Raw genomic sequence first — 25,266 nt, 5'->3', positions numbered from 1 at the left:
TTGTCGATCGTAACGCAAATAACATATTCGTTTATGTTCGTTCGTACATATTCGTTCGATCGATGTTAACGATTACGAAAACTGGCATTTATTACACTATAAGAGCAAGACGTGAAATAAAAAAAGAGATGAGTTAATTACATACAAGATGAATACAAACCTAACATCTTTTCAACTATATATCACAATTTCGTGTATATGAATATCTAATATCTGTTAAAATATATATATGTGTGTGTGTGTGTGTGTATATATATATATATATATTCTATATGAAATATCGATCATATATGATATATTCTATATGAAAAGATATACATATATGATATATTCTATATGAAAAGATATACATATATGATATATTCTATATGAAAAGATATACATATATACACATAATATATCATCTTATTTTAAAATACGAAGGCGATCCGTGAATCCTTTATCTACATAAATTCTTAAGCGTACATCGCAACATTGCCTTATATTACTTTTTCCCTATCAACAATCGACCATTATTTATACTGTATACATTTTCGCTCATAAAAATAGTATTACAATATTAACGTATCAATAGCGTATGCTCAAAATAATTTCATAGGTACATGTTCTTCCCTAGAAGATTAAAAAAAAAAAAAAGTATGCATATACTTTGTATGTATGTATGTATGTATGTATGTATGTATGATTAATTATCAACAAAATCTATGTAATCATGGCCGTATTGGTACGAATACAAGTAACGCGACTGACTGCTCAAGGCTTAAAAAATAAAAATTTACGCGATGTCACGTTACCGGCGATTTCGTAAAATGATCAATGTCCATAGCACACGTGCAGTTTGAATAATTCTTTGTTAGCGAAACTCGTGTTACATTCGTCGCAGTAGTGCTTGATATCTAGCACTTTCATCGCGGCGGACATTTTGCTTGTGACACTACCTCCGATTGCCTTCATTAAAGCTTTACCAGATGTTTTATTTCTGTGCATAAAATTTCGAAAACTTCTTCGCAATTTCTTAATCGACACATTCGTGCTATCGGGTTTTCGTATCTTACCATTTCTCAGACAAACGTCTTGACTTCTCAAATATCTCGTCGAATAATTTATCCCTCCGATCCGATGCAAACCGACTTTCCCCGACTTGAATTTATCCTTGGATAGATTTCGCAATGGGTTCCAATTTGCTATACTAAAATTATCGGTATGCTGCGCACGGTTTACTCGTACATCGCAATTAACTCTATCGTTTCGTACGTTTACATTGTAATTGTTAGGCAGTGCATCAATCTCATCGGTTAGGGATAACATAGCGGCCGATACCGATCCGTCCAGTACCAGATCCTCGAGATCTGACAGCTGTTCCGTCTTTATATCTGACTTTACTTTATTTCGCATTTGTTTCGACATCTTTTTCAACGGTAATTTTAATTTGCTTGCAATATTCCAAACTTTCGTCTTATCCGCTCCATGTTGATCACTTTGCGATCTTTGGTTCTTATTCGCGGATCTAGAATATTTCCGTATTGGTTCTCTATAATCAATGGTCCCTTTTCTCGGTCTTAAGACGCGTCCTTCGAAATCGAATTTCTCAATCTTAATCTGCGACACGTCGAATTTTGTCTCCACGATCGTTGACCCATTCTCATTGTTCAATGACGAGCGAGTGGAAAGCTTTTTCCTAATTCCCGCGTAATCTACAGAACCTTTTCTAGGCCTCAAATTACGAACTATCGCGTCTTTCGAAGTTTCTTTCTTCCCGCTACTAGATTTATCCGTCGATGGACTGAAATTCGAAAAAGTAGTTCTTCGCGAATCTTTAACCTCGTTGACAAGCTTAACTAAATTCGATCGTTCCCTGAGTGCTCGATGCGCCGACAAATTCCCCTGCTGGACAGCTGGCGATACGTTAGCGCAGCCGTCGTTGTCCTGCCTCATGGCGTTTATTCCACTACATCTCGATATTTCGTTGCCATAGTTCGTAGGTACAGTTTGATTACTTTGGTCCGCTTTATCACAGTAACAACCGCAACGCGCGTACGAAGTATACGTTATAGGATCTGGAATATTATCGGATCGGACACTGTTCACCGGATAAGTTACCGAACTCATCGAATTTATGTAGTCGTTATCGTCGTACAGGTCGTAATCCGGTGGCTCTACTTTGATCTTGATGTTCTCTATGTGCACCATCGGCACACCGACACTCTCCTTCGAGTCCTCCTTTCGCATCCATGATAACTGATTCTTCAAACCCGCGTCTGTCTTCAGACAGTCCATGTAGAATTTGTGAAACTCCTCTAGCTTGTAACTGCACCGATGACACATGTGCTTCGGCAACAGGTCCATTTCGTGCACCTGCAGGATACACAGCCGATGCGAATGCCAGTGTTTGTTAAGTTCACGTGGTCGCTTATAGGATACGAGGTGGGGACACACTACACGTGCTCTACAAATACGCGGAGGAAGTTAAAGGGCGAGAAATTCAAGGGATCCACGTTCCACACATAAAAACGTTTTGCACGAAGTAAAAATGGCAAAAAAACTGCATAACATTGTTGGAACGAAACGTAAGACAACGTTTTTAAATGTGATTAGTTGCGTTTTCTATTGAAAAAAAGAAAACAGGTTATATAATAAAACAATATTTCGATCCCAACAACGCGTGTACGGTATCTTTCTTTCTATTTACACAATAATATTCCCGTTAATATCGTTGGAATACGAGTTACATGTATTTATACAAAGTTCTAAATATATATTATATTTAATTCTCTTAAATTATCACGTACTCTCCTAACTAACAGCAGAAGCTAATAGAGACGAAACTCTAAAGCAATGTTCGTTTCCACGACGGAATATTCCCTATTTTCCATATCTAAGAGAAATTCTACTTGGAAATAGTTCGCTTTAAACTCGCGATTTTATCGATAATAACGAGTTAAAAGAAACGATTACGATTTAAAGTTATGCAATACGTTAAAAGTGTTTATGAGGCTCATTGGCGCGAAGTAACAATAACCTCACTTTTAGTATCATAAATACAACCAATAAACCTATTTACGGAAAAGTTTCAACTTTTGGTAAACGTGATACAACCAGTTACAAAGATACGTGCAAAAATACGCGGATCTGGTACACGAATGAATTTTTATTAAAAGGAAACATCGTTGCGTTTTGATAATAGATTTTGTGGCAAAAAGGTGGTTTAGGAGGGGGCGTGAATGATGTCAGGAAAGAGCAGCCAAGTACATACATACTTACACGGTACACGTGAAATTCATAACGAAACGATACGAGTGTAGAAGGGAGAAGAGTGATATGACACGTACCATGATCGGGAGAATGGCGTTGATTTTCTTCACGTGGTTCTCATTCTTGTCAAAAATATTAATCGAGATACCGGATTGCTTGCCGCAAAGGCGGCAGACGCGACTAGATTCGAGGGTCTCCATAACGGTATAGGGAGAATTAATTTGTCCGGGAGAATGTCGTGAGTGGCGAGTGAGGAGCCGCGTGCGTGCCTCTTCTATCCTTGTCGTGATCGCCTCAAGGAGAGCTTTCGCGGCACCCTGTGACCGCGCTTCGCGGGTAATCCCCAAAAGCCCCGCAGAGCGCGAACTTTCTTCTGCGGCCCAACCGCCGCCAGCGTACAATTCTGCGTCACGTTTCACCGTCGGGGTTCGCGCAAACGCGAACCTTCACAAGTGCTGCTAACTCGACGACAAGTTGTGATCGACCGGTACCGCCTCTCAAAACCTTCTACCGGCGGACGAAAAATCACCTGACTTCTCCCTCGATGCCTGTCACCACGGTATCACCGCGCTCCTAGGATTGAACGACAGGATCCGTTTATTGCTCTCTCTCTCCGCTCGCTCCACAGAGCAGATCAATTTCAATCGATCCACCACCCACAGAAGTCGGGCAAACGGAGTTCGCCTTTTTCGTCGACGAATCGTAGCTTACTGACATCTGTCGCGGCTTTCGGTATACACGTATTACACGGGGCACGACCTACGTGTCGGTAACGTCGCACCACCAAACTGCGTTCTAACCTTTCGACGAGCGCGATCGACACCGAATTACTCGTTGGCAATTATCGGAGTTGATATCGAGGCTCGGGATGGATAACGAGAATGCGAACAATGAGAAATCATTGGCGGAGAAACATGCCGAGAGAATGAAACGTTTGCGGGAACTGCACGTGAAAAGGGTCGGTAAAAGAACAGAGTAATTCCACCTTAACCTGTAATTTCAATTTGTCTCTTCCTTGTTTTCGAATGTAGCCGTTTCTTACGGAATGTTGATTTCGTAGAACGAGGCCAGACAGCAAAATCACAAAGAAGTTATAGAGGAAGATAAAAGGAGCAAGCTTCCTTCGAACTGGGAATCGCGTAAAAGGCAAGCCGAATGGATCGTACAGGACGAAGCTGCGAGAAAAGCTGCTCAAGAGAAGGTAATCTATAAAAAAAAACAATTTTTACAGGTTGTACGTTATAGGGTGTGTCGATCAAATTTATACGTACGGTGCGTTTTATAGGGAGAAGACTACGAGAGAACGAAATTACTTCACATCGATGCGACAGAGGCAGAACGTATAGCAAGAAAGAAAAAAAACAGAAAGAATCCAGATCCAGGTTTTTCAGACTACGAACAAGCAGCTATTCGGCAATACAACAGGCTGGTAAAAAATATCAAACCAAACATGGATTCGTATGACGAGGCTAAAGAAAAATTAGGCCCGGCCTTCTACGGTGATAGAAACACTATATTACACGGTCTTCACGAAGATAAGAAAGAAGCTGTTGACAAAATGGTGGAAGACTTGGAGAAACAGTTAGTATTTAGCAGCCTAATGTTTATTACATCGTCGGTGCATCGTCATTCTCCGCATGTCTCTGTTTTCAGGATCGCGAAGAGAGAGAGGTATAGTAGAAGAAGAATGCACAATGACGACGCTGACATCGATTACATCAACGAACGCAATGCTAAATTCAACCAGAAATTAGAGAGGTTCTACGGGGAATATACGCGCGAAACGAAGCTAAACTTGGAACGGGGTACAGCTATATAATAAGTGAATATCGTGCTAAAGGACTTACTACAAATATCTTGTATTTTAAATAGTATTTCAAAACTCATACAAATAGAAGTCAGACTACTGATAAGTCGTTGATTATTTAGTAATCAGAAGTGAGAATGGTACATTTTGCGGTACGTTGTATTCCAATCTTACACCTGAATCCATCGTTATCAAAAATCGAGTTATACACTGATCTCTTGAATAAACGAAAAATTGAAGTCAATCGAGTTATTTAAATTTCTGGTTCTCCTTTCCCGATCTGTTGGCTGCTACTTTTTATTTAACTTAAATAATGATTTTATATACAGTTTTCACGTTTTTAACGCAGTTCACATCATACCACCCAACTATGCACTATCCCTGAAAAGAAGCATACATTTTTTATATCACACACAGTCTGATATCTTTGGTCTCGTAGTAGAAATCGCATCCGAGAAAGATAAAAACGAAGGGAAATATACTCACGGCTCGGAGAGAAGTTGTGATGATGTGTAACTCGTATATGAATATCTTGAGTTTCGCCTACAAATCGTACATTATACATTTATGGCTGGTATTTATCTACGGATAATCTTTTTCTCGCAACATAATTTTACTTAACGTTTAAAGATATTAGTTACTTACCAATTTACGGTTACCGACCCGTCGAAACGATTAAACAGATTAAACTATTAATAATTAGGGAAAAATGACACTGTAACATATGCTAAATTAAACATGCCTTTGGTTAAGATCAATTCGAATGTTTAATTCAATTGAGTTTATTTAAAAAAAAAAAAGAAAAAAAAAGAAAAAAAAAGAAGGAAGAGGATAGCACACGACGTCCATGCGTTACGTTTAAGTGCGTCGGATAGTCATGTTTTATTGATGTCGCATCAATGCTTGCGGTGGTCGTAAAACAATTTTCTCGCTCACGAGCAAATATTTTACAATAAGAAACGCCACCTCTTGTAAGACATTCGATCACAGTAGTCAAGTATAGAGGACCGTACGTATCCGGTATTTCACAAAATATCATTGTTCGAAACAAATTCGTCAATTGACAAAAACGTCATAGTAAAAAAGGGACATGCTGTTAAGGTACTGGATTTTATTTTCCCAGAGGTGCTGGAGGCGGCGGCGGCGGAGGTGACGAATCGATGTTCAAGCGTGTTAACGAGGCCGTAAGGTCGTCTATCGATTTTCCAGAAGTCGTACCTGTGTTTCCGTGATCCAACAGCCTCGGCATGTCGCACTGTTCGCATTTATTCATCAATGGATGATTGTCGAAGGTGCACATTCTACAGACCCAAGAAGGTCCGTCTCGTTCCTCTCTATCAACGTTGTTACCGCTCGGTTCCGGTTGCCAGGCGGGTGGCTGACTCGGCAGAGGCGGTGGGTCGGCGCTGACAGATCTCGATGGTAGGGGCTGACCCGTGTAAATACGCTGATAAAACTTTTCGTTCGTTTCGCCCAAAGGTACTGTGAAGACGAACGAAAGAAGAGAATTTCGTGCGAGGAAGAGCGAGGAAGGGAAATCGTTTACTAGCAATAAAATTATTACCTCTTGGGTCAGACCACTGATCTACCTCATCCGCAAGTCTGTCGCATTCAACTTGTAGCTGATAGATCTCGCTCCTCAATTTTTTTTTCAGTTCCTGCAAAGTGGTCGTTAGATAACGTGATTTTATTTACGTTGGGCACGTTATAATGGCACGTTAAACGAGCGAATGACCGACACAGGGCATACCTGAGGAGGCATCGAAGAATCAAAGGGCCTCGTGAGGGACTGCAATTCTTTCTTCATAGCTTCGAGTCGTCCTTTCTCGGCTCTCAATTCCCTGGCGAGTCTATCTTTTCTTGCTAACTGCTCGGCGACCAATTCCCTTTGATGCTCCGCCACTGCGTTCCAACAATCGAGTAATTAATTGATCGTATCGGATAAGAGATAAATAGATGTAATCGGTAGATGGAATAGAAGTTGTTCGATTTAAGAAGTTTGTTAGTGGATTCTCGAGTAGTTTAACAAATGTACGGTTATACGCGTTGTTAACCAAGCACGAGATGCATCGGTACAAATTAGGTCGACTCGACTCGATCCCTGTCGACATATTATTTCACCGCGTGCGAACGATCAAATGGTAAAGACGAAATGCGAATCGTAGCGTTCGGGAAACGCGTCAACATGGAGGCGAGGCTGCTCGTGAGAGGGAATAGCGGATCAGGTGGTCCACGTAGAGTAACCGCAAGCGTGGCTATGTATAGACGGAGCGTGGGGTCAGGAATGCGTAAATATCGTTCTCAGTGTTACATGCGTGGGCGTAGCATGTGCGACGGAGTGGTTTTCGCAGGTAAATATACGTGTACGCGATTCCTATAATACGAGAATTGGGAAAACAAAGCGAGAGCCGCCTTTATGGTATCGGTAGCGAGTACGTATATGGCGAAAAATAAAAATAGCCGGGCTGAAAGGTTATTTTCATGGCTCGGCGAGAAACGTAGCCACGACGGCGGACTTCACCTTGATTCAACGGCGATCGGTTCTGATCGGAATTGGCCGGTATTCGTTCGCCAATGGGACTGGAGGGCGGCGAGGTCGTGGTCGGTCCTGACGGTGTTGTCGGAAGGCTAATGGAGGGGGCGATGTTTGTCGTGGATGGTACAGAAGGTGTGGTTGGGGCGCTCATTGTCGTCGTGGGCCTCGGTAACTGACTAGGTGGTCCTGCTGGAAGACCTGCAACTTTCACACTTTTTTAGTCAGACGATCCGATCTCTCTGATCGTTCGCCTCGAGCCAAGGTCACAATTGTTGCACAGTCTGAAAACTCAGGCGACAGTTGCACGTACGACAGATGTGAAACAGTTGAAAGCATAGAGAAATACAGAAATACAGAAATACAGAAATACAGACCTGGTGGTCTCTGAGGACCGGTTTGTACCGGCGGTATCAAGCTGTTGGGTCTGATAGGGCCCATCGGAGGTCTGATTCTCGCAGCCGCCACACCGCCAACGGCTCCCGCGCCGATGCTGATCTGAAGACGGCTTTGAAAGCCCCGGGGATCCAGGGAGGAGCTCGAGTAAGTCAGGCTCGAGCCCTGAGATCTGATGTCGATCGGAGGCTGCGGTTCCGAGGATGGCGGCCTCAGCGTCAGACTAACCGAGGTGTAGCTTCGAGTGTGATCGATCTGCGGGCCCGTGTTCTCCACGTTGAGTAACGGCTCGGCGTAATGAGTCCGTGGGTCGAGCAGCAGATCGCTTCGTTTACAGGCACCAGCGATCGTAGGCACCGTTCGAAAGTCTAAACGGTCGTCGGTGGAAATAAAAAAGAAAAATGGGTGTTCCGTTAAGAGTAAGTAACGAGCGAAGGTGGAATAAATCAGACGATCGACGGTACGACGTGCAAAATGAAAAGAAGTCGACGGTACCGTAATCAACCACCGTAACCAAGGGTTAAACGTTTTCTTTCGACTAACAGGCAAACAGATAAATCTCCGTCGCACAGAGCCACGGCGTCGCGTTACGCTCGTTACGATCAAAATTGAATTTTGCTGGCATCGCTGCACCCGCAAACGAACCCGTTTAACTCTTCTCCGAATATAGCAAAGTCGGAATATAATAGGCGCGAAACCGCTGCAATCCAGAGACGATATCGGCGCAGACTACGTACACTTTGCGACAACGTTGCGATCTACCGTCAGCGAATCTACGAGAAGCGATTATTGCTTCCTGTATGCATACTCTCATACGTACAAGTACATGCTTGTTGCTACTTTGTCGTATCGAAGATAAGGAACTAAAAATACATCACGAGTATCCGCCGCTATTCACCGTGAAGCGCCTATCCTTCTACGTGATATTACGTTATTCCGATCGTTCGTTTCGACTTGCCCCGTCGCTCGGCCAACGAAACCTCAGGTAGATGCGTACCGCGATTGCCAGCAGGGCTGCAGGCAACGTTCACGTTCAGCTCGAATCCGGCTGGCTCGTTTCCCGCGTTCTGGACTTTGTTAAGGCAGTTCGCGTCGCTCGGTCCGGTGCAGTCGTCGAAGAAACCGCGCGACGCGGTCGTGCAGACGGCAGGCGCTGAAGAAGGGGTGCTGGCTGAGTCGGCAGCTATCGGCGACGAGGCTGATATCGCGGCTGCTCGTGTGCAGCTAACGGGACAGCGCCGTGCCATACCAATGTCCAGCGAGGCTGGTCTGTGTGGTCGCGTATTGTTGTTCGTGCTGTTGCTGGCGCGTTGCAACTGGCTCATCGTGCAGAAACGTTGCTGCTGCGTGGCCAGATGGTTCGCTCGTTGATGATGTTGATGATGTTGCTGCTGTTGCTGTTGCTGCTGCTGCTGCTGCTGGAGGATGGCGCAAAGTGCCGCCGGTGGGAACGCGCCCGGAGACTGACGTGACTCTTGAGTGGCACGAAGGCTTCTCGCGCATGTCTCCCGATCGTGGCTATTCTGCAACGCACAGATGCACCTTGGGTCAGCCGATTTCCGGTCATCGCGAGCGAGCCCGCTGGCAGGGCGTTTCAAAATGTTATCTTTCTTTTTCTTTTTTTCCTTTTGTTTCTATTTCTTTTTTCGGTTTTTTTTTTTTTTTTTGCTTCTCGACTGGAAAATTGTCTTGCCTCTGCCGGATCCTAACGCACGATGTTACACGTTGCTGGCAGATTCGTCGATTAGACAGGAGTCGATTAGGAGGAGTTAACCGTTTGCGGTCCGATTGGGTTACCCAGGTACGAAGGACGGATTTGCATCTGCTTTTCAATTCCGTGGTACAGATCGTCGTAAGCGGAGTTTGCTGGCGCGAGAACGATAGACCGCAAAAGGTTAAACAGTGCCAGCCTTTCGCCCGCCTATCCTTCGTACTTTGCCGGATAGCGTGAAATTCTGGGACTTTCTAGTCTATTCGTACTGACAAAACGTTGAAAACCTCTGTATGTCACTGGCACGTAACGTATGTCACTGGCTCCTTAGTCATCGCTTGCACTTATCTAGTGCATTTTCATCTTTCGAGACACGTCGAAATCACGTATCAGGTTCCCCTGGCTTTTCACCTTTCAAGCAGATATTGCGTTATACAGGCTACAAAATACGCGCTGTCGTAAATACTGATACGAGTTAGAAAACAACGATTAGATATTTTCGATCGAGCAAAGGTACGCAAAAATGGCGCCAAACAAAAAAAGGAAAAAAGAAAAAGGAAAAGAAAGAGAAAGAAGAGCGATAAAACTTGGTTTCGACATTGTCGACAACGTTTGAACTAAGGAGAGCAGAGCACCGCAATTGGAAAGACGATGATTGTTACGGTGACTGGGAAAAACCCAGAAATCCCAACGCGGATACAAAACGTAAATATTATTGTTTAGTGCGGTCAATCTTTGCTGATTAAGGGACATGTTCCGAATGCGCAATCAGAAAGGAAAAAAAAAGAAAGGAATAAAAGACAGGAAAAAGAAAAAGTAAAGAAAACCAAATGGCCAACACAAAGGACGTCTATACACACAGGTTCCACGCTCGTGCAATGAGAGAGAGAGAGAGAGAGAGAGAGAGAGGAGAGAAATTCTGTGCCGTTAATTTGCAATGCCAGAGATTATGGTATACTCGTGGTGTACGCGAATGGTTAGTCGTTATTGCGACGATCGTTTTAGCCATGACGGATGAGCGATAAGAACAAATCTCCGTAAAGTGGTTTACGCGGCACACCGTGTGCACACTCAAGGAGCCCATCTCGGAAAACTCGATCCAGCGCGGTGGTTTCACAGCGGTGCCAGCCAACGACGCCGTATCTTACCAAACTCTCTTCGCTACTGCACTGTAGATCGAATTTTCCGAGAGACCAGCATAGGAGCAGAATATCTGGCGGACAAAGAGCACCTATACCTGGGCGATGCACTGGGAAACGACGTGATCAGGGAGCGCAGGGAACTGCTGCTTCAGCTCATGGAACAGCTGCATGATAGCGATGTTAGAGCAATGGCACTCCCCCATCGTGGGCCCCCATCCTCCTGGCAGGCCTACCTGTGGGTGCCAGGGTCTCTCGTTACACCATCCTTTGATCGAATATGATTGGTCGAAAGAACAAATACGCCCACGGCTGATAAACTATCGTCGTTGCTGTCAGTCGATGGAGACAGAGCGCGAGATGCGAAGATGAGAACAGCGTATTTTCTGCGGAACGACGTTGGTTATCGGTTCTCGGTGTCTGATTGCGAGTACCGAAAGAGCACGAGGTGTTGCAGACGAACGGAACGAGAGCGAGAGAAGCAGGAATTCGGCAAGATGGTCGAAATTTTGTAGTTTAGTGGATAAACGATTTGGATGGCCTCCAAATACGACGTTTCGTGCAGTTTCGTGTCGGTGCGCGAAAGTGTTTCAAATTATTCAACCACGGATGAGCGGACGGGGATGCGATTAATGAAGACAAAGTCGTGAGAAAATGAAAAGGAAAAGACCGTGGAACCTGCCGTGGGGCAAATCGTTTCGCTTGTTACAGACGCACTGAAATATCGCGCGATCGTGCGTTACGGCCTCTTAATTATAACGAAGGTCACACCAAACTTCGACCAGTGAACGCCACTCCTCCCATCTTTGCTAATCTTCCTGCTAACGGGACGACCGTTAAATCATTGCATCGTGTCGTTATTTTTCATCGTTTCGACCACGCTCGCAACGTGCCTCTCGGCCACCACGACCACCTACTTTTTACCGCGGCAAAAGGAAGAAACGCGACAAGACGCGACACGACGCGACACGACACGACACGACACGACACCACGTTCTTTATTTAAACCTGCGACTGTTTGACCCATTTTTCAAGAGAAACGAAAATCGCATGAATTTGTCTATAGCTGCCTACCCGATGTTCCATGGAAATCTTATCATTTTTCTAGACTTTTTTTACTTTCTGCTTCGCTTTCGATCTACGCTATCGTATCGTATAACACGGCGCAATCCGATTTCGATTCTTTCACAACTACGTTCGTCGCCGATTTTTTAATAAATCTAGAGTTGGACGGAGACACCAGGTTCGTGCGATGTTTGCGGTGTGTCTAACGTTCCACTTGCCGCGTCTCCGCAACGTTTCATGGCTCGATAACTTCGATACACCCGTTACGTTAGGGAATTGGCAGCGAATAGAGAAACGGTGGACACCTGTGCCGCGTGGCACGTAGGAGTGCCACATAATTAGCCGGCACTGCGCGTGCCACGCTCCCACGCGTATACGCATGCGCCTATGCTCCTGCAATCCTCCTTGCATCGTATCGTCGTATCGTCGTATCGTCGTATCGTCGTATCGTCGTATCGTCGTATCGTCGTATCGTCGTATCGTCGTATCGAGAAACTTGCAACTTTTATCACAGTTCCCAAACAAAGTAGACAGTTGGAAAAATTCACTTCCTAGCAATTTCGATTCTACCGTCGACTCCCTTCTCGTATAAACCAACAACAGTTACGACATTTGTATGCCCGAGTATGGGAGAAAGACGAGAGAAGAGAAAAAAGAAAACGATATAAAAAGACGATATTTAAACATCGACGACATGCTCTATTCGCATCGAAATTCGACCATCGTTTACGAGTCACGGTTAGAATCGTGAGACTTTAGAAATCGACGTACCGTCCGATTCGCAGCAACTCCTGTTCATTTTTACGTCTAGATGCGTTCGGGTCTAGATCCGGATAGTCGAAAATCCACAAAAATCGAAAAAAAGAGTAGAGAGGAAGGGGGAGCAGAGAGAGAGAGAGAGAGAGAGAGAGAAAGAGAGAGGCGAGCACAGGGTCGTTCGGTCGATCGGAAGAAACTAAGAGGTTAGAAGCTGTACGCGTGCAATTCGCACTTGGCACCGGGCCATGGGAGAGAATAAAGTGCTAGATAGAATTAATAATTCGGCTCTCTTTCTTCCGTCGCCTCGCACCTGGCAGGCCCCGGTGTGTCAGGTGAGTGAGGCATCAATCAGAGGGAAAACTGTTTATTGGCACGTAGCCCTGCGTTCGGGCCACTGGTCAGAGAGCGTTCGCCCTAACCGGCGTGTCTTCTTTTAAACGCCGCTACTTTCTAACGCTCACGCATGAGACGTCTTTTGCCGACCGTGTCCCGGATGAGACGACGAACTAAACCGCTTTAAAATCTCACGATCCGACGCGTTCCTCGTCAACGAGATCGAAGCACGCAACGTCATACAAAACGTCCGATGCAACTAAAATCAAATATATTCGCAATGAAATATTCCATTCGCACGTCGACGTTACAAAATAGCGATAGTCTTTTATCGTTCTTTTACCTAGTGTATTTCCGTTTCGACGGTATAAACTTAGAGTTGTAAACTTAGAGTTGCAAAGTTACTTTCGCGCCACTCTGTATCCGTCTGAATCTGTCACAGGCAGTTTTTACTGGTCCTACTGGCAGTGCCTGCCAAACGGTGTCGGCCGTTCGACACACAAATGACGAAAATGCAAATAAACGTGTGTGTGGGCAGGTACTCGATGCGGAAACGTAACAGCGAATCGAATTTGTTCCGCCGTGGATTGTGCAAATCTCTGGCGAACTCGCTTCCCTCTGCCAAACGGAATCCTGCGAAACAAGCGACAAAATAAGAGAGACACGCGCGATTCTCTTCGACCACCGATACTTTACTTACTACTTGCTGCTATTAGCGACTACTCGGTTAGACTCGATCCGATGGATACGACGGTTTCGCGGTCTTGTCGCTTATCGCCAGCGGACCCAATATACTTTCCCCTCGGTCTGACAGCAAAGGAGCAGCATCTTTTAATTGCACCAGACACGCAGCATGTTTCTATCGGTGACACAGACGGGATTTTAAGAGCGGGCCGAGGAGGAGGGGAGGGGGAGGGGGAGGGGGAGGGGGCGACGGCGAGAACGCCGTTCGTCGGGACAGGCGAAAAAGGAAAAGCGGAATTCCAACATGCCGGGAAGATATTTGTGTCATGAAATACCCAGGAGACACAGCGTGGCCGTTTTCGTCTACTCCTGGCAATACGGGCAAAAGTAAATTCCACGGCAATTTTCACGCGTTTCCAGTAATTTTCAACTCTTTATTATTACTCTTTCGACTGTCCGATTCTTTCATCCTAGTTTCGCCATGGTTCGAAAACCTTCCAACAACTTTGCTCGAACGTCACTCTGCCAAACGATTCCTCTTCCTCCTATAACCGTAATATACATGTAAATTAATAAAAAGGTTCTGTCTGCGACCGAATGTCATACACCATGTGATCTAAACGTTTCAAGAAAAGAAAAATCACATTCTAACACGATAATGTTAAACTATATTATACGAAATATAGAAAATTATTCCGTTTAAGTTCAGTCGACACCTGTTGCTTCGTAAAGCCGCGCGCACCCATCGGCCGGAAGTAATGCGCCTACGTACGTTACGTTAGTAGTAGTTAGTAAGTAAAGTACGTTAAGAAAACGCGACGAATCTCTAACGATAGAACAACAGCGATAATTGATATTGTTCGCAAGAAGAAGAGCCGGTAGATCTCCTCCGCTGGTATAATTATTTACGTTTCCACTCGCGCGAACACCAGATGCAAACTACTCGGCACCGGCGATAACTCGCCGTTTTACGCGCAATATTTCAAAACTGCATGAAACCGCGGCCCAATATCATGGCCAAGTGAAACTACAGCAAGGAAAAAAGAAGAAAAACGCGTCGAGCCTAGTGGCAGACAAAAATAAGGAACCAAGAATAATAATTGACGGGGACGCGACGCTAACGTTAAGCAGAGCTACGATAAGTTACGCCTCCAGGCAAAAATATACGCTATCCTGAAAATAATGTTACACATTTTTCGCGTAGAGAAACGTCAGTCAGCGTTCGTCACTGTGCAAACCTTTCGACTAAAGGAGTAAAGACTGGTCGACGACTGCCACATGATTCGTCACGGTAATTCGTCTCACAGATCAATCACGGATTATTATATATTTACTATTCGTCAAGGTAGAAGCGACGACACGGAGAGAGACGCGCGATTGTCGTCGGCAGTACGAACGTGACTTTAACAGCGTACACTGTACACGCGTATGTGCTCGATATGACGCCAGCTCTCTTTACGATTTCGATAATTCACACGCATCCGTAAAGTTCGTCGTTAATTCTCTAAACAGCTTTTTCACGCTATTATAAATATCGTTGACCTTTAAATTCTGTTTCCGCATGTGCCAAAAAATTTGAATGTAGACCTCTCGGTTGGAACGCCTCGATGATCCGCACAATTATCGGACAACTAACATCGAGAAATCCTATCGAATTAGAAAAGATCGACGGTAATTAACGAACAGTTACATAACTCGAAGTACATAGTAAATCGTTGGACAAAGTATTGGCCAAAAGTTTATTATCCCTAGGGTACATATTTACGAATAAAAATAAAATACACACATACAGTGTTTACTGTCGTAATGGCCGCTCGAAACAACACTTTCCAACTGATTAGCGTAGTTTTTAAATCGAGAGGCACGTCGGAGCAGCTAAAATCGTCGACAAAGTTTAGAATTCGTAGCACCGATTGACCCTGGTTCCTCTTATGTCTATGACACGCTTCAAAAAAATAAAACTACAAAGATCCTTCGCTTTTGAAAATACCAATAGCTTGCCGAAAGGAGCAACGACATTTCCTTCTTTGAATACGAGATAAAGAAAGATCAGTTCACGGGAAACTTTGATTCACAGGACACTGTACGTAAATAGAAGAACCGCGATAACATATAGAAATAGAAGTCTGATGAAAAACAGTTAACGAGATGCATGTTACATCGGTCGATAAGAAGATTGACGTTAGACTACCGATATCAACTGATATATGTCGGGCAAAGTATAAAAATTACTACATTACTGTAACACGATTTGAAAATCAGCGCCTTGAAAATCACGTAGAAATCCGCGATAAAGATAGAAAGCGGTTAACAGAGAAGTATTTCGCTGTTCCATCTATCGTCTACTTATCTATCGACGGCAGTATCTATCGATAGAAATCTGTCGTTAACGTATTATCGTAGTTTCCAACACGTTCGCACGTAAATATATTTCGTATCGCGTGAAGTAAATGCAATTAGAAATTCAACTATACTTCCCTCTTCGTTTCCGTTCATTTTACCCTTTCTACAGTGCCAATATCGAAAACATTTGCATAACCCAAGAATTTGTCACAGTCTATTCGAATTTCAATCGTACCATCTCAACGTACAATCCGGTTTGAAATCGTAAGCTTGAAACTCACCGGACGGCAACCATTGGAAACGTCCAACGAACGAGGAATCAGTTAACAGCTCACTTCCAGCACTCGATAAAGACACTTGGTAAACGTCGCGATTTTATTCATTTGCTGCAAAGTGAAATTTCAACTGCCACCGTATAGACACGCGGATAACAGTAACTTTTCTGTCGTTTTCCAATATTTTAAAGCACGAACAAGCGGCGACCGTCCGCTAAGACCACTGATCAGCTGTGCACTGCGTACTGAAACGACATTAATCAATAGAGAAACCACATATGCTTTCAAGTACATTTTATTTAGAAAAATACCTCAATGCATTCGAAATATTTCCGTCTAACCAATTATTTACCCATTCTCGAAGATTCGAACGATAGTTTATGGTTTAGACGATGAAAATAAAAGGAGCTCTATTGACTACATAGTCAAGATGGCCGCTCACGCAGCAAGTGCTTCCCTATTTATGAATGGAAAACACGTCGTAATAGTCAGTCGCAATCACAAGCAAGGGGAATCCGCGTGCTATTTTAAAACTCGTGCCAGAATGGACCAACGGTGTCGTTAAGGCAGAGAGAGAGAGAGAGGGAGGGAGAGAGCGAGAGAGAGAGAGAGAGGCGTACTTTTTTTTCGTTTTTATCAGACTCGTTTCAACGACAAATTTTTATCTACTCGACATTTTTATGAAAACTCGATATTTCTCGAATTCTTGCCGATAAGAAATAAGACGAACAAACGCACCTACGAATCTAAAAGTCAATGTAGATATTAATATATTCGTCTCTACAAGTGTAAACCAAAATAGTACAATAGCAGTAATAATAACGATTTACAATACAATGGTCATAATACAATTACGAATACAAAGTACCGAGTTTGTTAAATCGTCGAACGATATCGATGAAAAATATGCACTGTTTTCGAACGACCAGTTTTTTCCATCTTTATAAAGTCGGCATCTGCAAGCAAGTTCGAATTCATTATAACGTAGAGGTTGGAAGAAACGTATGCACTACGATTTCCTAGGATTCCGTTGTATATAGAAAAAATACCTTGGAAGCAAGTGTTCAGAGCTTTGATATTATACGTGGTACGTGAGACTAGAATATCTTTTCTTACATTCGGACAGCTCGATACAATGGAGGATTATAATGGTCAATGCGGGTGGCTGTTGAAGAATAACCATCAATAAGTCAATTTATTGATTAGTCGTTAGATGGGTGATAAATACAATACGGATTTTAAAGAAAGAAAGAAAGAAAGAAAGAAAGAAAGAAAGAAAAAAAGAAAAAAAGAGAAGAAACAATAAAGAAATATATCAACCTAATCGATTGTTAATCGTAATTCAAATGCATACGTCCCTTTTGCATTTTCTACTTGCGTTAAGATCATTCGCCATCGAAAGATGACGATCGAATACCTAGTTTCTCTTTACTCGAAGAAAAAAAAAAGAGAAGGAAAGGGGAGGGGTGGCGGGGAGAACAAAAAATACATTAGCTTCGATCTAAAGTATACGTAAAAGATTAAAATGCCTTTTCTAAGAATAATGCTACTCAAACGAAGGTTACGTACGGTTTCGCATACGTAGCGGAGAAACGAGAAAAAGAAAATGGAAAGAAAGGAAAGGAAAATATCGTTCAAGTTTTCTGGATACGCTTACAGGTCGTTCTCGAAAGCCTTAATACATTCATATACGGTATCTTCTTCTGCCTCCTGCGGTAAAAAAGCTACTTGTTCTGCATCGGTTTAGGCCATAAAAGCGTCGACGATAATTTGTCAAATATAGGTAGCAAAAGTGTTATATAAATCGGTGTAGCGGGATCGGCGCGGTGAAACCTAGACGATGGAGATTTTTTTCACAAGAGTACTCGGACCCTATTATATGCTTTTTACAAATAGCGGACTCCGCTTTCCCAAAGAAAATCTTTCCCAAGGAATCTCGTCCATTGGAAGAACCAACAAAACTCTGATCGAAAATGTATACGACTGTGTGCCACTTTGTTCACACTGCTCGTGTCTACACCGCGATGTCGACGACTTTTCTGCATCAAAGTAACGAGATCGTAGACCCGACGGCAGAGGTCCAGCCTAGTCGTCGTTGACCTCGATTGGAATACTAGTGGTGAATGTCGGGGTCTCTAGCTCTTCGTGCTTCTTCATTTTCATGCTCTGCAACGATAACGTAACTTTGACAAGGTGTTACAGAATAATAAATAAAAGAAAGGAAAAGGTGCCTGGTTGCTTCAGCGTATATATCAGACCTGTTGTAATTTGTAATGGTTGATGATATCCTGATCGGCTGGGCAACTTTGTAAGAAGGCATCCAGCCTGTACATATGGTGCATATATCGCCAGAGATGCACCAAAGTCTCCGGAATCTCAAAGTCCGCGAAGTATTTGCCGGCCACCCTGATATGTTGGAGTCGTGGCATAAGTTCACAGTCGAAACAGCACATCGTGTCGCCTGTGAGGAAACGAGTACCCTTACGACCTAGATGCTCGTCGATTTTGCGCAAGTGTGCCATCAGGGACGATGATTTCGGATCTTTATCCTTATCCTTCGCGTTCAGTAGTAACAGTTTCAATTTCTAGAACAAAAATAGCGTATTTAAAAACCGCTTAGCGGCTAGTCTCGAGGCGAGAAAGTAGCGGTTTCTCGGCGGAGCGGCTTTACCAGTTATACATACACTGAACAAGTTTTCAACGAGCGTGGCCACTTCTTTGTCCTGCACGAAGAGATTGTGTCCACCGGGAATGTTCTTCATTATGTGCCGTTCGATTTTCTCGTTTTCCAATATCGCATCGCCGTTATCGATTAGGATCGGCGGCGGCGTTGCCTGGAAATTGGTACGGAAATCGGGCGGCGGTTTCTGCATGTCGACCGTGGTCACTTTTAGAGAGATGGTTTTCAATTCGGCGAGGAGATACAGGTCCATAAAGTATTCCTGGCAGAAGAGGCACGCACCCTTTCGGCGACCATCGATCGTAGATGCCTGCAAAAATATATTCCCATTGTCAATTTATCGTATACAGCGCGTCAATCCACGATAGCCGCGTGTAACGAAGAAAAAATTAATCGATGCTCACTTTCACAGTCTCTCTGATCTAAAATAGTCTGTTCGAACTCGAAAGAATCCCTCGAGCCACGCAAACACGAAACGATATCTGTTTTCTCCAGTTGATCGAGCAAACCGAGAGTACGTATATCTAGCATACTCGCTCCGCTCTCATTTTCTCCATGTCACGGTTTATTTATTTCCCTCGATGACGCAGCTTGCTTTATTCCTTACCAAAAGATACGCTCGCAGCTAACTAAAAGCTTCGGTTCGCGTATATAGCCATATGAGCAAAAACGCGTTTTATTTCGAGTATACCCGTATTCCATCTACGTATCTATCGTAACTGTCACGAAATTCGCTACCCGAATTCTGCGTGTGTATGTTTGCTTCAATTATTAGAAAAAAGAAAAAAAAAGAAAAAGAAAAGAAGGGAAAAAGATTGGCGCGATGGTATCGATGCATTTCGGATAAATTAAAGGTGGGCAGCGTGCCAGCTTTTACCAAGAACACGGTTTCTATTTTCATTTCGTTTCAACGATCATCTCGCTCCAGCCTCTGATCGTACACTTTGGCTGTTCAAGATATTAGTCGACGACTATGGTAGCCTGGTGTTGAACGAGAAAAAGAAACTGATTATTTTCTTTTCCTTTTTTTTCTTTTTTTTCTTTTTTTCACGATGACGCAAGTTCGACCCGCGAGTTTTAAGAGCGAAAATGACGCGAGAAATCCCGATTCCCAAGAAACGAACGTGGCCTCTCATCTTCGAAGCTCGGCAACTTTTCGGCCAAGGCTAAAACGCGGCGGTTTTGTGCCTGGTCAGTTCCGTGTTTTCGAGAATACAACGAGCAGCGAATCGGCGGACACCGATCGCTTGCCGATTACGTAACAGGCGTGCCAATTATATTACGCAAGAATCGTACTGAAAAATAATAGAAAGGACATTTTCTGGATAGAAAAGGCGAAGAATAAACATAAGCTAGATTTCGATCGACTTTGGAAATGGGTAACGTGGGTATCCGTGTCACGAAATACCAGTGGCGCGGAAAGCGTCGACGCCGAATCAAATGTCACGAGGCATCGAACGTCTTCGATCGGAACGCGCAAGAGTAATCTTTCGCTCGACCGCGTGCCTGCCGTTGCTTCCTTTCTCTCGCTCTCGCCGCTTGAAAATTCAATCGTGATCGATGCACGGTACGTCTATCATCGTATATATCGTATCATTTTGCAACGACAAAGTCTCGGGTAACACGATCCTCGAATTTTTGCCCAGCAAGCTGCCTGAAACGTGGACGAGCCGAACACGAAACGCGCGTGCCGATAGTCTATCGAAGCAAATTCCTCATTTCTTTTGAAATAAGCGCGTTTCTACGCGCATCGCTGCAACTACACGGGATTCCCGTTTCAACTTGACCGACGAACAGAATTATAGAACGCATCGAGCGGTTTTCCATGCTCTCTCGCGGCTTTTACCTGCGATGCACACGCGATTAGAATGCTTGGCTTCGGCATATTGGCATAGAAGAGGACAAGATGCAAAAAGGAAGGGAACAATGCTCACGGATGCAACACGTCATCGAACAACTTGCTGTATAATGCACGGCATACGGTAAATAGGCGAATATTCGCTATCGCGAACCAACGTCTAACAGCGGTACATGTACGTGCATAATAAATACAGTTGTATGACGCACATACTATGTATGTCGTAGGTTTTTTCCGTATTCTAAGGATACGACGACCGTCATATCGTTCTTCTCTCTCTCTCTCTCTCTTTAGTACAACCTTTTAGCTGATGCATCACTATGAATAAAAATGGACGATCAACTGTAAAACGATTAACGCTTAAGCTGGATTCAGCTGCTTCTCGCATCGGCTTCAATAAAAATTCCTCTTCTTTCGTGGGAAAATTTGCATTGACGTATCTCTGCCGGGTCTCGGTGCAGAGATCGGCGGCGAGCCTGCTCCAACACGCCAGTTACACAGAATTTTATATATTACTTTTGACATCGACAACCCTCGTAACGACCTTAAAAGGAAGATGAAGCCGCGACGTCCGATCGATTCTTTATAATGACGCACAGTACGTACAACGGAATACGTTGCACGCAGACCATTTTACCCCACTTTATTTATCACATTAGAGCATTTTAGCCCACGCATCAAGATACCCTGTATGCAAATAAGAAGGCAAAGATGACTCATCCTCGAGATGGGCACGGGATTAACGGTTAAAGGATTCGCGGCGGATCCGCGAGGACCGATGAGAAGTAACGTTCGATGAGCAAGGCGAAGAGAGAACTATGACGGACGATAAAGAGAAAAGGAGGGAAGGGGAGGTGTTTACGCACGGGGGAAAGCCAGAAGAGCGAGGAAAGCGGAAGGTAAAGGAGTTCATCGTTTAACGGTAGAATCTCGAGGACCTCGCCGAGCTCCCCGTCGTTTCATCCCGTTTGACACACTTTACGAAGACCTCGCACGATCGCCTTCCGAGTGCAAGGTCGGCCAGTTACCATTAAATCTCTTCTTGTAACGAACGCCGTCGTCGAGTAGGCTCTCGCTCCTGTAGGATTCTACTTATAAGGCTGTCCGTCTCTGCTCCCTCGTCGCTAGACTGTGAATTTTTATGCGTTTACGGGTCCAAGTTCGAACGTGTCGATTCGCACGGGATACATACACACGGTATTTGAACACACATCGTACAAGTCAATTACGCTTATATTATGAAACATTTAGGCGTTTCATCTTAGCTCAGAGACGCGATTCTTATATGGTATGTCGTTGCCTCTGACTATCGTCGGCGTAACATTTGATTTTTCAGAAACGAATACTTGAGTTAAACGGATTTCCCGACACGTTTCACACTTTACCGATATACTTACGATAACTCGAGTTTCATTGGGGCGCTAACAAAGTTTCAAAACGTTTCGCACAATGCACGCGACATATGTATATTCGCGAAACATTCGTAACGTGCAAAAGTAGATAAAATATTCAAAGTAGTACTCGTACTCGCCATAACATTTAATAGGTAACAGAAATCTATGCCCAATCTAGGTTCCATTTGTTCCGTCGTATTCGTTTGAGCCTTGGTAAATGAAATATCCGCATCGCTATTTCTCTCTCTCTCTCTCTCCCCCTCTCTCTCTCTCTCTTGGTCAGTGTGTAATTACAAAAATTCACAGCATTCGAAGCATGAAAATTAGGTCCATGGAAGAGTATTCAGCTTGAAAATCTTTCTTTTGGATACCTGTTAACCAGCTAAGACGAGGTATCGAGATATTTGGATTCTTAAACTCTTATAACATAATATATATAATAGGAATTTTTAACACGAATTTTTTGTAATATTTACGATATAAATTCCATTACTTACTAGATTCTGTTGTGTGCAATTTTTTACTTCAGCGGTTTTAATTCGATTAACAGGTTATAAACCTTGAACGTTCCAAATCTCTGATATCGGCTATCGGATCTCTTTAAACTCTAACCTCGCCCCCCCCCCACTCTATCTATCTATCTATCTATCTATCTATCTATCTATCTATCTATCTATCTATCTATCTATCTATCTATCTAATCTAATCTAAAATATTTAAAGAACTTTAATCTAAAGCTTTCAGACAATCTAAATTCATGAAAACTTTCGAATCATTCCGCGAAAGAGATCCATTAAACGAGAAAAGAGAACGAGAGTCGTATCTCGGATGAAAATTCGAAAATTGAAATGTAACGAATCTTGTTCGCCGATTGTCTCGTGAGACGTGTGCGACGAAATCGATTCCAATACGTTCGCTTGATTATTTATTTATTGAGATGCTGACAACGATAAGAAGGAGAGCTGTTTACGAGGAAATTCGCGTCAAACTCCCCATCGAACAGATACGATAAGATTAGCGTTACCCATTGCCTGAAATAACCAACTGATAGATTCGATCGGCGAAAGTTTAATCGACAATTCGTAATTGGACAATCGAAGGAAGCCTCTTTCCTTCTATGGGGACGTTTTTCTAGAAAATATGGTGAAAGAGCATTCCGAGAAATGGAATCGAGTTCGTTCTCGATTAAATCGATTGCCGCGCGAGTCTACCTCGATTGTCCATATCGAGAAACAAAATTCATCTTTTAATATGTACACGCATTGTTTGCAGTTACATGTAATATTGCCGATATAACGCGATAGAATAACGCAAGAAACCGGTAAAAAGAATCGTCGAGTCATCGAATAACTTTACCACTGACGTTCGTACACATTTGCCAAATTAATTTCGATCGTTATCTTTCGATATTATCTACCGATTGTAAACGAAAAGTATGACATCGAGATCGCAAAGTAGAAGATTCTTTATTTTCGCGGTACTCTAATTAGTATAAGAATAGACCGGAACCTTCCAGTTGTTTTCTTATCCTTTGTATAGCGATGGCTACATACATATAAATGCTTCTAATCTCGTTAAATTGATATATAGCCGGTGCAAATGCGTCGTCGTGGTCGAGCGAGTTTGCATTTTCGACTGACGAATTAGGCGGGAAAAAGGGAGAGGCGGGGAGGAAGAAAAGTTGGTCCACTGGAAGCGCCCATTAAAAGCGAACAGACTCCAAAAAAAAAAAAAAGAGAAAAAAATAAAAAAGAAAGAAAAGAAAAAAGGAAAGAGGAAAAAAGAAAGAGAGAAAGAGAGAGGGAGAGAAATAAAGGAAAAATACATTATCGTCAAAATGTATCGTACGTATGAGATAAGAGCCAAGGGTTTCCTTTTTCTAGAGAGGAGTCAATGACGTAGAAAACGCGGCCAACCAGAATCACCGTTCGTACATATGTATTTATGTCTGTACTTCTTCGCATAGCGTTACGTCGCAGGAAATAGTTTCGTATACTTACCATATTCGCAGATGTCCCTTGTGCTTGCAACTAGCAATCGACGAATACGAAAAGCTTTTGAAATAACGCAGCTCACGCTCTGCCACCATATTCCAGTAACGTAGCAAAGTTCAATTTATTGTCATTCGTTCGATTTTCGACACATCTTATCGATCAGCCAATTAATTGACTAAACTGTAGAAAGGGTGAAGAAAACAAAGAGGCAAAAGAAGCGGTTCGACGCTACTCGGTAAACGGTCGATGCTCACTCGAAGCAGCTTCTCTATTTTCCATACCATAAACTATAAACGATGCACACGTATCTTGGTCGGAAACGGTCGTTTCGACGGCGACTCCTCGTCACCGGATAGAAGAGGAAGAAACCTCGGGAGGAAGAAGAAGAAAGTACAGGAAGAAAACCAGTCATTCGATCCACGCCCATATCGTGCACGAAACGATCGCCTTTTTTCCCTATCTCTTCCTCCTTCCTCGTCTTCGTTCCACGCGTAGTATAAACTCACCTTGATGATCAACTCGATCTCGGGAACGTCGCCGTTGCTCGTGCCGTTCTCGTGGCTGTCGTCCGCCATCCTTACGATCGTACTTCCTTAGTTTAGACGAAAGGCACTTTTTTATCGTACTCCGCAGTTCACTATCGAACAGGACAGCTCCTTCCCCTACGATCAACTGCGACGGTACGCGATGGAGGCTCGCGAAATACTGACGCAGCGCGTGCTTCGCCACGTTTACGACAATAGCGCCGCGCCATGGAGAACCACGCGATTCGACGTTACCGACCACTGGTTGGCATACCAGAGGAATGCTCGTCCAACTTCTAACGTTTACGGAAGCGGCGACCTTCCGTATTTTTAATTGCAAATATGTATGTACATATAAATACAGCGGCACAGAAAAGTGTCCGAGCACTCATTAACATTATAATGCCTAAATGCTATAATACCGAAACACGGCTATCGTGATTATACATATTGTATTGGTTAAATTCGAAATAGATCTGAAAATGTACTATCCGCAACTTACAACATTTTTATCGAAAG

General features: G+C 43.5%; 4 protein-coding genes across 8 annotated transcripts; 1 reads left to right on the top strand and 3 right to left on the bottom strand.

The window, feature by feature from the left end:
- Positions 1-668: 668 nt before the first annotated feature.
- Positions 669-3,881, bottom strand: LOC117233616. Its single transcript, XM_033494093.1, has 2 exons — positions 3,330-3,881; positions 669-2,355 (listed from the first exon to the last, which is right to left on the bottom strand). Exons 1-2 carry the CDS (start codon positions 3,450-3,452, stop codon positions 814-816), a joined length of 1,665 nt encoding a protein of 554 aa, XP_033349984.1. The 5' UTR covers positions 3,453-3,881; the 3' UTR covers positions 669-813.
- Positions 3,882-4,091: 210 nt separating this feature from the next.
- Positions 4,092-5,303, top strand: LOC117233645 (pre-mRNA-splicing factor Syf2). Its single transcript, XM_033494139.1, has 4 exons — positions 4,092-4,210; positions 4,313-4,453; positions 4,538-4,833; positions 4,906-5,303. The coding sequence occupies exons 1-4, from the start codon at positions 4,121-4,123 to the stop codon at positions 5,069-5,071; spliced, it is 693 nt and encodes a 230-aa protein (XP_033350030.1). The 5' UTR covers positions 4,092-4,120; the 3' UTR covers positions 5,072-5,303.
- LOC117233585 (TGF-beta-activated kinase 1 and MAP3K7-binding protein 2) lies at positions 5,096-16,578 on the bottom strand. 5 transcript variants are annotated; one of them, XR_004493352.1, is made up of 12 exons: positions 16,304-16,576; positions 15,470-15,614; positions 10,937-11,074; positions 8,986-9,511; positions 7,970-8,356; positions 7,581-7,799; positions 6,810-6,961; positions 6,624-6,717; positions 6,278-6,541; positions 5,705-5,748; positions 5,546-5,602; positions 5,096-5,440 (listed from the first exon to the last, which is right to left on the bottom strand). XR_004493352.1 is itself a non-coding variant. In XM_033494060.1 (11 exons), the coding sequence occupies exons 1-11, from the start codon at positions 16,315-16,317 to the stop codon at positions 5,415-5,417; spliced, it is 2,010 nt and encodes a 669-aa protein (XP_033349951.1). In that variant the 5' UTR covers positions 16,318-16,577; the 3' UTR covers positions 5,096-5,414. The 5 variants fall into 5 exon arrangements, 4 of the variants coding, with proteins under 4 accessions (XP_033349951.1, XP_033349931.1, XP_033349941.1 ...); XM_033494060.1 differs by lacking the exon at positions 5,705-5,748 and having other exon boundaries at positions 5,546-5,590; positions 16,304-16,577; XM_033494040.1 differs by lacking the exon at positions 5,705-5,748 and having other exon boundaries at positions 16,304-16,575.
- A 466-nt stretch (positions 16,579-17,044) lies between these two features.
- LOC117233638 (chloride intracellular channel exc-4) lies at positions 17,045-24,974 on the bottom strand. The gene is made up of 4 exons (XM_033494126.1): positions 24,730-24,974; positions 18,982-19,287; positions 18,556-18,882; positions 17,045-18,463 (listed from the first exon to the last, which is right to left on the bottom strand). Exons 1-4 carry the CDS (start codon positions 24,796-24,798, stop codon positions 18,383-18,385), a joined length of 783 nt encoding a protein of 260 aa, XP_033350017.1. The 5' UTR covers positions 24,799-24,974; the 3' UTR covers positions 17,045-18,382.
- Positions 24,975-25,266: the final 292 nt, after the last annotated feature.

This window comes from Bombus vosnesenskii, unplaced genomic scaffold (assembly GCF_011952255.1).
Source record: "Bombus vosnesenskii isolate JDL3184/JDL3185 unplaced genomic scaffold, Bvos_JDL3184-5_v1.1 scf7180000013263, whole genome shotgun sequence".
NCBI lineage: Eukaryota > Metazoa > Arthropoda > Insecta > Hymenoptera > Apidae > Bombus > Bombus vosnesenskii.
Note: the sequence above shows the minus strand (reverse complement) of the source record. Positions and strands in the feature narration are given on the sequence as shown.